Raw genomic sequence first — 13,746 nt, 5'->3', positions numbered from 1 at the left:
AATGTCCTCTACTTTAATAAACTCAATTAACGATAGAGGATTATGTATCTTTTGAAGTAATAAAATGGTCTGAAATTACCAAAAATAGCAGAAATATTATTTTATTCTCAGTTTGAATACTCACACGTAATGGAAACGGTGAGTTCTTTAAAGAAATAAAATTTATACAGCTAAAGTAGATAAATATCGTTCAGATATTTCTATCTTGTTTTGAATGGTGATGAAAAGATAATTATCCCTTTTATTTAAAGTAAAAAATGAGCTCACCCACAGGTCTTTTATTTCGCTTGACAAAATGATGTTACCATTTGCTTTAAAGAACGGTTATCTTGCTCACGTGTCGCCAGACAGCATTATGCTACCACTTTTTTATAGCATGGTTTTGTCTCGTCTATATTTTGCTGGACGGCGTGATGGTACTTTGTGCTTTATAGAATGGTTCTCTCGCTTATAAGCGAATTTACGGAAACTGGGAACCAAGTTATTCATACGCCCTCGTGGAAAATAATGATTGTGGGAGCACTATGAGGTGCTATGACTAAAACGATTGTTATAATATTTTTTTTAAACGACACTTAGATAATCCTGACATTTGACATGGTGTAAGCCCGAAACTGACCAACAGGGTAAAATGGTCTCCGGCAATGTGAACAATTAAAAAATAAATGTATACTATTGTTAACATTTGTAACAATGGTATAAACTGCATTAAGTAAATCATTCCTGTGTATTAAATTACGTTTAGCAAAGCAAATATTCTTCACTATGATCATGGATACAGTACAGACGAAAGCAAGCCATTCAGAATGTGTAAGTTGAAAACAGCATCAATATTAATTAATTTATGTACAAATATCGACAGGTAAGCCTCATATAAACAGAAACATTCAGAGGTTGAAATAATCCCTAAAGTCATTATGTTTATTGCATAGTGGAGTTCTCGCGTAAAGAGCTTATGAAGATCAACTACACAATCCTCATCCATCGATTAACTTGGTTTAATTCCAACGATTAACTTGGTTTAATTCCATCGATTAACTTGGTTTAATTCCATCGATTAACTTGGTTTAATTCCATTGATTAACATGGTTTCATTCCTATCTCCTGCTTCAGTGTTCTGGCCGTATCGCACACATTTAAAATGATACAATTTAAAAACATAAAACTAATTTATGCATTTTGGAAAAGCAGCAAAGAAGTTATGATGGCTATTGTTGTATAACCCTCAAACAATCCGCATATGGCAATATAATAGCTTCCGATGGACCATTTAGTTTTGTGAGAACCTGAAAATATATAATAAATTAATAATTAAAAGACGATAAATAAGTTATGACATATAAACTACTTCAAAATTGTCCAGTGCGTATGCAAGTCATAATGGACAGCTAAATGTGCCGTTGTCAGGCCGCACGTATGGCGATCCATTTCACTGCCACGATACATATAGTATGTTGGAACAATTGAAATCATTTATGAAACGACATCAGTATTTTTCTAATCACTCGGAATGCACAGCGGTTGAACCAGTTATTTAACATGTTGAAGGTCCAGAGTTTCATTCCAGCTGACTTCATGTGAAAGCCTATTCACCATGATCGTGGGGTTCCTTTAACATTCCGATGTTTTCAAGCACCTTAAAGAGCGCGCGAAAACACCAGTGTGTTCGAATGTGCGAAGCATACATTGTCTTTGAGGAGCTGCCATATGCCACCAGTATTGTTCTAGAATGGTTATGAAATCAGTAAATACCATAAGCAAAAATATGAGGCTTATTTTAAGACTATCGTACATACATGGAAATACTGAGCAAGTCTAGTTTCATTTTGCTGTTCGTTTTATTTCTTTTTATCTGGATACATGCATGAATATTACCATTTTAATATCCTTTTTGCTGTACAATGAGATCGATTATCATAAGACGTCATGTAAGTGATTATACAGGGTAGAGCCAAAATCTTTAGCAAAGAAAAATTTCTTTGCGGTAATCTGTTTAATTTCTACGATACCCAACGTTTGTACTTTTTTTTTTCAAATCCACTTAGGGCAGCAAAGTTGAAAATAAAAAAATTACATGAGAAAGTGTATCATTGGTAATAGATAGATGTCAACTTCACAAATACTAAAAACATTACACAAAAAAGTCGAAAAGCATGCTATGAAAAATATTTTAATTCACATTTTTGAAAATCAAGCATCCACCGTGTGTTTGGCACTGCAGGGGTGAAATGGATGAATGATACGAAAATATCACGTGATTTCTAATGGCTCCTTGCGTGACGAGGTCCGTTTGTACAGTTAAGAATGTCGTTCAAGCGAAGTATTCTCATAAAATCTAAATTTTAGCCACGTTAAACCTCGAGTTATGATTTCATTTAATTAAACCTTGACTTTTCACGACGAGGACTTAAGTTTGTTTTGATTTCAAACCCGAGTGAAAGTAAAGGGATGATATTGTGATCACTGAAACCATCCCCCGAAAATTCATACCCGTTGCTTTATATTTGCTGGAAACCAAAAATATTTATTCCTATATTACCGTCAGCCTAAAAAATGTCTGACTAGTAGATATATAGTATATGTTCAGCATGGATGTACCGTAATTCTAGTATGTAAATTGTCCATAGTAACTCATTGAAAATTACAAACACTGTTCTATTTGTGTGTATCCTAACTAATGGAAAATTACCAATACTGTTGCAGTTTTAATCATCCTAATAAATGAAAAATTACTGGTACTACTGTACTTTTGCTCATCCTAATGAAAAATTACCAGTACAGCATTATTTTTCCCTTGCTTAGGGTATCATTAATAGCTTATAAGTCTTTTTTGTATAACGAAACAAGACTACTTAGATGTGACCATCCACTATTTTACATTTTGCCGAAATTCCTGTACGTCCCTGGTTATTTTCTCAGACATGTGACCATCAGCCGTTTGTATTTTGGGAAAAAGGCTGGCATATCATCCATGATCAGCCAAGCACCTCAAACCAGTTTTCAAAAGTTTGGAAAAACTCCAAAGCTCATTAAAACACTCATGTTGGTGTATGAATGCTCCTTGTAAGTTTCTTCCGTTTTAAACTTGAGCAGTTAAACAATCTGGATCACAACCAGTTTTTTTTTAAATATCTGACATACCTCCATTTTTTGTGGTTGTTCTTTTAGGATAAAGCTAACAAAGCTGGTTCACTAAACGAGCATCCGCCATGTTTTGTTGTTGAAATAGACGGATTTACCATCTGAAAATCCATAATTTTTATTTCTTCAAAAGATAATCGCCAGTTTTATATTTTGGAATAAGCTGGTTCACCATATGACCAGTCACCAATTTTTGATTTGGAGCGTGGGTAAGGGATGGAGGTGGTCCATCACTATTAATACCTGTTGTCTAAGTTTCCACTTGAACCTTAAATTTGTTTGAAAAGAACTTGAATGCTTCCACAGTTGTTATTTAGTTGTTAGTTTTAGTAGTGCTTTGTTCTAACATTTATTATTTCAAGATGTTGTATTTGATCTTGCTACTTTTCATCTGTTACGCCAGGCAAAGGCTTCCAGTATATTGATTCATTCACACTCATTGGGTGCTTATGGTTTTATTTTTCTTGTATATAAACTGTAAAATTCTGTATATAACTTTAAGAATGAGTATGTTAATGACACTACGTGGCCATGCTGACTTAGTGAAAATAGTACATACAAGTCTCTCTCTTACCTCATTCACGATATTAATGTAACAAGTACTGACAAAAGAAGCAATATTTTTGTCTGTAACATGTAGAGGCTTTCGGGTACTTATTTCACTATCAAAGCCAGCCTACTAATGATTAGTCAAGCCATTCTATCTGGTTTATGGTTTTAATAGGACATTTATGGATTGTGTGTTTTGAAATTGTCAGGAGTAATAATACTCTTTGATTCTGAAGGAACAAAATAGCGTGAAGTCATGTGTTTATGAGTGGTTTTTATTACAAAATTTGAAAAATAGTAATCTTATGGTGGGAACTGAGTTAGGTTTTCCAAAAAAGAATAAAAATAGTGATGAGCCAGATTTCTTCAACGTATGAAGATGGCAGATGGTCATATGCTGAGCCATCTTTTTTTAAAGACGGTGAGCTAGTTAATTTTCAAATACTAAAATGATAGTGGGCAAGGTATTTTAGTGGAATAATTTAAAAACGTATATAAGTTATTTGTTTGTATTTATATGATTAAACGGGCTCAGTAAAAATATCACCTGAACGAAAATAACGGCATTATGGAGGATGTTGCAAAGCTGTAGATGATGTACTCTTTCGGGAAGCGTGACACGACGGCGGATATAAACGTCGGCGTGTTATGTCGGAGGAGATTGATACATCAGGCGCAGTTGTGTATGTGTGTGTGTGTGTGATTTGGATTTTTAACGTAGCTTTAAAAAAATTCAGTCATATCACTACGATGTCTGCGGTGTGGTGGTTTATAGTGATGTCTAGCACTGGGGCTTGATGCCGCAGACATGTAGCGTGATGTCCAACCCAGTCACATTATCCTGACACCACACCGACCAGTCCTAACATTAACCTCTTAATGCTGAGTGCCTAGCGAGGCAGCTGTTGGCACCATTTTTATAAGTCTTTGGTATGACTCGGCTGGTGTTCGACCCCGCGACATCTTGCATACGAGGAGGACGCTCTCACCACAAGGCCACCGGAGCGGTCCCGTTGCGTGGTAATGTTCCCTAACTTTGGTCTACACTTCAACGACTCTAGCAGAATCTGGCAGGGGTACCAGAACGACCAGGCCTTTTGCATTGAAAATAATGCGAATACAACTCTCTTGACAAACCGGCTACATCGATAGATTTGCAGTCTCTGACCCAAACTTTGTTACGTTTACTTAAATCGGGTTCAAAAAGAGTAAATCCGTATGTCATCGCTTGTGATTCATATCACCTCTCGTCACCCTTTTCGTATTTAGCGTATATATAATAATAATAATAATGAGGACTTTGCATAGCGCCTAATCTTTAGAAGATCTATGCGCTTTACAACATTAGACAACACCTATAAGATAAAAAACATATATAATGATATGATTAAAAAAGCAAACACCATGAAATTAGAAAAACATTAAAAATACATGCTGCGAATATTTAAGGTAGGAAACATCATTAGGTCTTTAAGTTTGTTCTTGAAGTCGAAATAAGTGAGTTTTGAGAGCACGCTTGAATGGGATCACTGTGTCTTTGTGTCTAAGTTCAGTGGGCAATTCATTCCACGTTGCTGGGCCCTGGTATGCAAACGAACGCTGTCCATATGACTTTGTTTTCATAGTGGGAATAATGAGAATACGATTGTTAGAAGAGGAGCGTAGGTATCCTGCTGGTGTGTACACATGGATGAGGTCAGATAGGTATGTTGGACTAGAGTCCGACAGTGAAATGTAGCACAGAGAACAAATTTTGTGTTTGATTCTGGATCGAATGGATAACCAGTGTAGTGTACAGAGCAGCGAGGAGGTGTGCTCTGATCGCGGTACTCTAAGTATGATCCGAGCAGCTGTGTTTTGAACTTTTTGAAGTTTCTGGAGCAGATATTGAGATGAACCAGACATAATTGAGTTACAATAGTCCAGTCTTGAAAGTACTAATGAACACACAAGTGATTTAGTGGCATCAACTAAAAGATATTTCCGAATGGAGCTGATGCGTCTCAGCTCAAGATATGCAGCCTTGCATATGTTCATGACATGCTGGTGCAATGTGAGAATACTGTCCAGAGTAACACCTAGGTTTCGTACTGATTGTGTGAATTTAATGTTGATGTTGCTGATATTTATTGTTTGAGGTAAAGGATGTGAATGAGAAAGTCTTTGTGTTGTGATCAGAATGGCCTCAGTTTTATCATCATTCATCTGCAGCTTGTAACATGTCATCCATGATTTCACATCAGAAATGCACCTCTCTACACCTTGGATGGTAGCATCAACTTCAGTTGGGTGGCTAGATTTGTATATTTGGGTGTCATCAGCGTACAATTGGTGAGACACTGGATGATTATCTATGACACTTGAGAGCGACTGAGTGTACAGAATGAAGAGAACAGGTCCAAGAACAATCCCCTGTGGAACACCACAACATAGATCAACTAGGCTGGAGTGTATTCCATTTGCAGATAAAATTTGTGTCCTGTTGACCAAGTAGGACTTGAACCACAGTAAGGCTGTATTATGAATGCCAAATACATGCTGGAGACGGTGAAGTAATATATCATGGTACATTGTGTCAAATGCTGCAGACAAATCAAGGAGGGTGAGGACTGTAATCTTTCTGCAGAGAGAATGTCATTAACTACTTTTAGAAGAGTAGTTTCAGTACTGTGGCAAGGGCGATATGCAGACTGTACATTGCTAAAAAGAATGTTTGAATTCAGATGGTCTAGTGTTGGTTTCTTCAGCAGAGACTTTACAATGGCAGTTTTGAAAAATGATGGGAATTCCCCAGATGAGAGAGAGGTATTAATAACATCAGTTAGTGAAGGCAATACTGGATCTAAGCACTCAAGCAGCAGTGATGTTGGAATTAGATCAAGTTCACATGACTTTGGTGCACTCTTCATCAGGATTGTACGTACGAAATCCATAGAGACAGGCTGCAGCTCAAATTCTGTATCCCAACTGTATGGTGAGGACGAGTAAATTAAAACTGTAGTGTCAAGCTTATTTCTAATGGTTTGTACTTTGTAACGGAAGAAATTTACAAACATGTCCGGAAGGTCGAGTGGAGAGAAGGTAGTTGGAAGTGGGTAGATTTCTTCCTTGACATTAGCTTGTTAGTAATCTCGAAGAGCTCTTTGCAGCTGGAGCTCTCCATGATCTTAGTAGTGTAGTGGGCTGATTTCGCTGCATGGACTATATTTTTGACATTCTTCTTAGCGGCTTCATAGATTTGCTTATGAATAGTGCGTCTGGTGGAAAGCCAAAGCCTCTCAGCTTTACGGCGGTCTCTTTTAGCAGTGCGAAGCTGGTCCCTAACACTGCTATACCATGGAGAACACTTTTGAATTGATACTCTGCACTTGATAGCTGGGGCATGTTTGTCGTGCAATGAACGCAGACAGTTATCGGGTTGTTCTGCTGTAGGAGGTAAGCAAGTTGTTAGGTTTGCTTGGATGTCGTGCATTAGTTTGGTTCTATTTATCATACGGAGGTTTCTCTTAGTAGCAGATAAAGGTGGAGGGTTAGGGACTGATACGTCAAGATGCCATATAATGCAGAGGTGATCTAATGCAAGGTCATGGGATACCAGGGAGGACCGTAGAATGTTATCATCAGGTCTATGAAGAATCCAGTTTAAAATGTGACAATGTTTATGGATGGGTTGGTTAACTGACTGTTTGAGGTTGAAAACATTAATGGAATCTATGAGTTTTGATGTGTTTGCGTTTCCGGGACAGTCAAAGTGAAAGTTGAAATCTCCAGGAATAATCAGGTTGCCACCTATCGAATTTCCATACTCCAGGAGATTCGGATACTGCTCCAAAAAGAGAGATTCAGCCAGCTTGTTTTTTCTACTAGGAGGAGGGCGGTATAGGCAGAAAAAATGGACTGACCTTTCCTCCATTGTGAATGTGGTTTGGACTAGATGTGTGGTCGAAATTGAATGTTGTGGTGTGTTTAAGACGTTTGATCATGGAGTTCTTTGTGATGACAGCAATTCCACCTCCGCGAGAATTACGGGGGAACGACTTGATGGAGTAAGCAGTGGGTGTTAGATCCGCACACGTGGGCTCATCGCCTGATGTTTTTAGCCATGTTTCTGTCAGGAAAAAGACGTCAATAGTCTAGTGGTTGATAAAATTAACTATTTCTGTGCGCTTTTCCGGTGGTCCTACTGACTGGGCATTGAATAATGCAATACGCAGATGTATCTCTTGGACAGTTAACACAAAGGTTGAGAATTAATAGGGATTTGAATTATGTTATCTAAATTAAGGTCGAATATTTTTTAAAATTGTTGAGCCGAAATAAGGGAGATAACTGGAATTCTTCTTCCTGTTCTACGCCGGCCAGCTTTGAAACAAAGTTTCTTTTTTCGCTTCTGTTTACATTTAGGTAAGGATGAATGTAGTCCCAGTTCGGTTAGTCTAGAGCACAATGTAGCGTGGAGAGCCAAGGAGTGATCATTTAAAGCAATTAATGAGGGTCCATCATATCATAAACGGGTTGACTGGCGAGTATCACGTGATGGCGGTTTGTTCAAAAACAGTGGAGCAAGGCAGCTGAGAAAAAGCTGAAAACGGCACTAGAAAACGGAACAGCTGCTTAGAGAGAGAGAGAGAGAGAGAGAGAGAGAGAGAGTACAACAACAACCACTCTCTGTTCTCAAAGAATGGCGTGAACTGTAGGTACCCAGTATATCCAGGATATTAATCGGACATATTATGTAGGAACCGTAGTGTTTCGATGTTTCTTAACCGTCTCTTGTCAAATTCCTTATTGCTGCATTACAGCCAATGCTACAATTGCAATTCATGTAATATACGTACCATTTTTCTCCCCAAAAATTATATTCTTTGTAATTGGGATCATCTGTAAGCAAAACCAAAAAATATAGTTAGATATTTACGTGGTTCACATTTTGCTCCACGTGATTTTATTGAAGAACCAAAAAGAAGACGACAAAAATAATCAATTAACCAAAACTGTTTTCTTATCTGATTAAAATGATAGTAAAATAATAATTATACAATGATTTTGTATCTGCCAGCTTTTAACATCGTAGCTTTTGATCCAGCTTTGCTGGGTGAACAAAAAAAGTCAATTAAAAAATGTCATGAGCTCTGTTAATCCAATAACTGAATGATGTAACTGAGCAAATGGTATGTCCATAAAACTGGATTTTATAGGTATGTCCAATTCTTGAAATTTTAATAAGATTTCATTACATTTATAAATTAATAAATAGTTATTAAATAACACGAATACGAGTCAATACAAAAGCATAATGGTCGAAGGACAGATTTGCTATCAGAGTAGTGACAAAGCAAAAATCCACAGCTATAAAGAGGACGGTTCAGAACAGTGATAAAACAAATATCTACTTGTATAAAAAGAACATTTATGATGCCCGAGTAGTGACAAAATTAAAAGCTTTAAAAATGATGCAAATGAGGGATACATGTTTAAAAATTCAGCAAGGACAATTCATATCCATGTATAACCTTGTCTTACGAAACCTATAAATTCATAACTGTACTTTATAAAAAATCCAATAAATTAACTTTAATGCCCTTACCAGCGTTCAAACATTTATAGTTAGGTACAAGTTTTTCCTTCTGAAGAAAATGTGAGAGTATTTTATTTATTTATTTTATTAAAGAGACCGTGCAAAACACACACACACACACATACATACACACACACACACATACATACATACATATATAATGTCATAGGGGAGGGGATGTTCTTTTACGTACCCTTAGGTCTCATGGGTGACTGAGAAGCTGAAATTCATGAGATAAATATGCTGTTAATATTCACGTAGCTCATTTAATGGACCATATTTTCAAAGCATCATGGATAAAATAAGTTAGCCAACACAAAGTGGTATTTGTTACACATCGACTAAGATTTGCTGGTATTCATTTTTAAAGCTAAAATTGCATTATTAATTCAATAAAAGTAGTACAATATCCTAATAAATTTGCTCTAACAGAGTGATGAACGCTGAAAAGTCCAGCTGACATAGCAGTATATGTTGCTGAGAGAGAGAGAGAGAGAGAGAGAGAGAGAGAGAGAGAGATTTTCAACATTCTTTTAATATCCTAAACTTGCGAACGTATTTAAATCTCTTCTAGGTCACAATCAGCTATCAGTTAAATTATGTAATGTATTGGATAGCAATCGATCGCGAAAAATCATGGCTATTTTTTGGAACGAAACGTCAAAATCATGCATTGAAATTGCTCTGTAACCAGTTCAGAAAATTGTTTTCCGTCTTTGAGTGTGTCGTGATTTGATCCCACCTGCCTTTTCCAGTTTAGAAGCTATCCTTTGAAAACCTCGGATAAAAATGCAGAAAGTTCTCGAAAAATTTTAATGCTTGCCTCAGAAATATTTTGACATAAGCGTAAAAAGACACAGTTTAATGATGAACCACCAGAGAAAATCTTGGCCCTTTCTGGCCCTTTTGAGTGAATATTGTTTATATAACTATCTTGGCCCTTGAGTGAATATTGTTTAAATAACTATCTTGGCCCTTTTGAGTGAATATTGTTTATATAACTATCTTGGCCCTTTTGAGTGAATATTGTTTAAATAACTATCTTGGCCCTTTTGAGTGAATATTGTTTATTTAACAAGTTTTGATCATACACACTGAATTTTACGATTTTTATTTTATCTTGTTTGTACTTAATGTTTAGATTTATTTTCCAAAATGTTTTTGAACTTTACCTTTAGTTTTCATCATCTAACCAATACTATGTTGAGGTGCCGTAAAACACTACTACGTAAATACATCGGCCTGGAACTAGATGCTCAGTGATTTGATTGTACATCATTTATACCTTTTATGTTTCCTTTATTTACAGTCTGCAAACATTGAATATTTCTAAGGGGGGTGGGGGCTTGTCATCAGCCCTAAAAAAACGCCAAGTTCGGCCTTATCAGTACGTGTACTGGAGTTTAAAAAAAAATAGTCTTCCTATTACTTTACCCATGAGGCATTTCGAATTTCTGAAATAGTCCATAATTATGACTTTAAAAGTTTTGAGGCACAATAAATGCTAGGATTATAAATCCACGTATTTGGATTTTCTTCTGCAGCATAACGGATTCTCTTTTGGTCCGAGAAGTTTGAAACTGGGAAGAAACAGTGCCAAAAGTGATTAAATACGTTAAAAATATATATAAAAACCAACACAAAAATGAAAAAAGAACAAATATCCATCCCCGCTAAAACACCCCCCCCCCCAAAAAAAAACAACCCATTATATATATAAAGAATACAAATCATAGGGCGAATAACAATCCTTTCAAGTAGACTGGATCCAGAAAGGGATCACGTGTGTCAGGGATTGATTAAGATAATAGCAATAAACTGACAGCGAATAGTGCGAAACTAATATCTTGCTAGCTTGAGCACTTTCGACTCTCTAATGAGTCTTTTTCAAAGGGAAAAACAAAACATAGACAAGACAAACAAAATAAAACAGAAAAACGGTTATGTTTGCGAAACTTTACATGGCTGTTTCTACATGAATTCAACCTTTTAACTTTCTTATGTTTCAACAAGTTTATTTCAGCTTGTTGCTGATACTGGAAAATATTGGTATTGACCAAGAAATTGATGAGCCATAACGACATCTGTTATTTTATGCAAATTTATGTAAGCGCAAATTATATCCCGGATATTGCATTGTTATAGTTGTCATGGGCTATTAAGCAAATTTAGAGAATTATTTACAAGAAAATGTGTCGGCTGCCAAAGATAATTTTATTTGTGTATGGTTGTCTTTTTCTAATCTTCTTGGTTTAAGCCGCATGATTTCAATGTTCTAAGGTGGCGTATCCAGTAAGATTCCTTTCTTTCCTGGTTTGGGGACTCCATTTGGGGTTGTGAGCAATTGCAATAAGTGCTATATCACTGAAAGTGTGGCCACGGGAGAAGAAGTGTTCTGCGACTGGGCTTTTGTACAGCTTCTTTGTCATCCAATCAAGTCTATGAAGGTTGATCCTTTTGTGTAGCTTTTCAGTTTCTCCGACACACTGAAGGCTACAGATCTTATATGTGATGAGATAAATGACATTCTCTGTTTTGCACGTTTTGTTTGGACCATTTATGTTCAAGCTTTCTCTAATCACTGTGCTAGAAAAGAAGAAGGTTAATTACGTACCCTTGGGTCTCCTCTGTGGCTGAGAAGCTGAAATCACAAAAATGCATAAGCTGTTAATACACTAATAAACAACTCATGTATCTAGTGTCTTTAAGTGTGAGTGCACATATTACTGCGTTCATAAATTACTTATGCATCTAGAGTCTTTCAGTGTGAGTACATATGTTATTGCGCTGATAGATTACTCATATATCTAGTGTCTTTAAGTGTGAGTGCACATATTACTGCGTTCATAAATTAATCATGCATCTAGAGTCTTTCAGTGTGAGTACATATGTTGTTGCGCTCATAAATTACTCATGCATCTAGGGTCTTTAAGTGTGAGTGCGTGTGTTATTACACTTATAAATTACTCATGTATCTAGTATCTTTAAGTGTGAGTACGGGTGTTTTTACACTCATAAATTACTCATGTATCTAGAGTCTTTAAGTGTGACTACAGATGTTATTGCGCTCATAAATTACTAATGTGTATTTAAGAGTGAGTACAGATGTTATTGCGCTCATATACTAATTTATCTTGACGGACTTTAATAAATTGTCTGCTATAACATAAATCTTTCCAAAATAATATAAACGGATGCAACATTGGAATAAAACTAATACAGAACCAAATGGAGTTCCCAATACATCATTTGTAAGAGAACACTGCAATAAGACCAACATAGAACCAAATGAAGGTCCCAATACATCATTTGTAAGAGAACACTGCAATAAGACCAACATAGAACCAAATGAAGGTCCCAATACATCATTTGTAAAAGAGCATTATTACGATTAACACAGGACTAAATGGATGACCCAATACAGCCTTTGTAAAAGAATATTGCAATAAAACCAGTAGAGAGTCAAATGATACCCCCAATACAAACTTGGAAAGAGAATTATATAAGACCAACAAAGACCAAATGAAGGTCCATGATAAGAGTTTGTGAGAAAGGAATAAAATGAGACCAGCAGAGAAACAAATGACCGTCCCAAAACAATTTTTTTTTTATAACAGGAGTATGAATTGATATCTATATTTTACAGTTATAATTTAATACTAAATGCACCAACTAACATTCAAAATTGTGGTTTGAGATGCGGTGTCGCACTTCTGATTCCCGAATCAAACTTGACTGATCTGTCCTTCTTTTTCCAAAAAGCGTTCATCGGTTTCGAATTCTTCTCACATCTTAACTACAGCTTGTTACCCACAACACTAAGTTATTTTATTTTTTAAAAATATGTCCCAAAAATAGTCTATTTGTACTGGTGTCATTGGAAAACAAAACCAAACATTCAGTGCATATGTAATGGTGTCGTTGGAAGAAAACGAAACGTCAATCTATATGTAATGGTTTCGTCGGAAGAAAAAAAAAATGTTATGTGAATACTCTCCGGTCTGATCTATAACTTATGATTTTCAAATAAATGAGACGAATATTCTGTAAATACAGACGTAAATTATTTAATTGGCATCACTAGATTTAATCATTATTAGGGAATATGGATATAAAATTTAAAAATGTAACAGGATAAAGCTATAAAAGTCATCAACAAAAATGCTTTCCAAAATAGCACAGACACCAAAACTTTGTAATAAATCTCAATGAAATAATATGTTGGACAAACACTGCAACAAGTTTCTTAGAGAATGAATACTCATCGCTTTCATATAAAAAATTATAGAGATCCTCAGTTTTCCTCTAATATTTCAACATATTTTAACACCAGTAATCACTCTCTACTCGATTTTTCTTTCATGCCAGTAGATATTGTGCATGGTAACATGAATAGACTCATAAAAGAAACTTATTGGATTCATAAGTTAGATAATTTGCATCCTAATGGCCTTCATGCCAGTGCACTATATAAAATT

At 35.9% G+C, this 13,746-nt stretch overlaps 1 protein-coding gene across 2 annotated transcripts in view; it reads right to left on the bottom strand.

The window, feature by feature from the left end:
* Positions 1 to 827: 827 nt before the first annotated feature.
* LOC149795295 (cadherin EGF LAG seven-pass G-type receptor 2-like) overlaps positions 828 to 13,746 on the bottom strand; it is a 31,822-nt gene continuing 18,903 nt past the window's right edge. Inside the window, exons 11-14 of one of the 2 annotated variants that reach the window (XM_089965019.1) lie at positions 11,883 to 11,909; positions 9,462 to 9,488; positions 8,529 to 8,571; positions 828 to 1,286 (exon numbers count right to left, since the gene is read on the bottom strand). In XM_089965019.1, the coding sequence (XP_089821145.1) occupies positions 1,271 to 1,286; positions 8,529 to 8,571; positions 9,462 to 9,488; positions 11,883 to 11,909 (113 nt within the window). In that variant the 3' untranslated portion in view covers positions 828 to 1,270. The remainder of the gene's footprint in view (positions 1,287 to 8,528; positions 8,572 to 9,461; positions 9,489 to 11,882; positions 11,910 to 13,746) is intronic. The other variant, XM_089965020.1, reaches the window with a different exon arrangement.

This window comes from Sinohyriopsis cumingii, chromosome 7 (genome assembly GCF_028554795.1).
Source record: "Sinohyriopsis cumingii isolate HCF-2022 chromosome 7, ASM2855479v2, whole genome shotgun sequence".
Lineage (NCBI taxonomy): Eukaryota > Metazoa > Mollusca > Bivalvia > Unionida > Unionidae > Sinohyriopsis > Sinohyriopsis cumingii.
The sequence above is the reverse complement of the archived record's forward strand: the minus strand, read 5'-3'. Positions and strand labels throughout refer to the sequence as shown.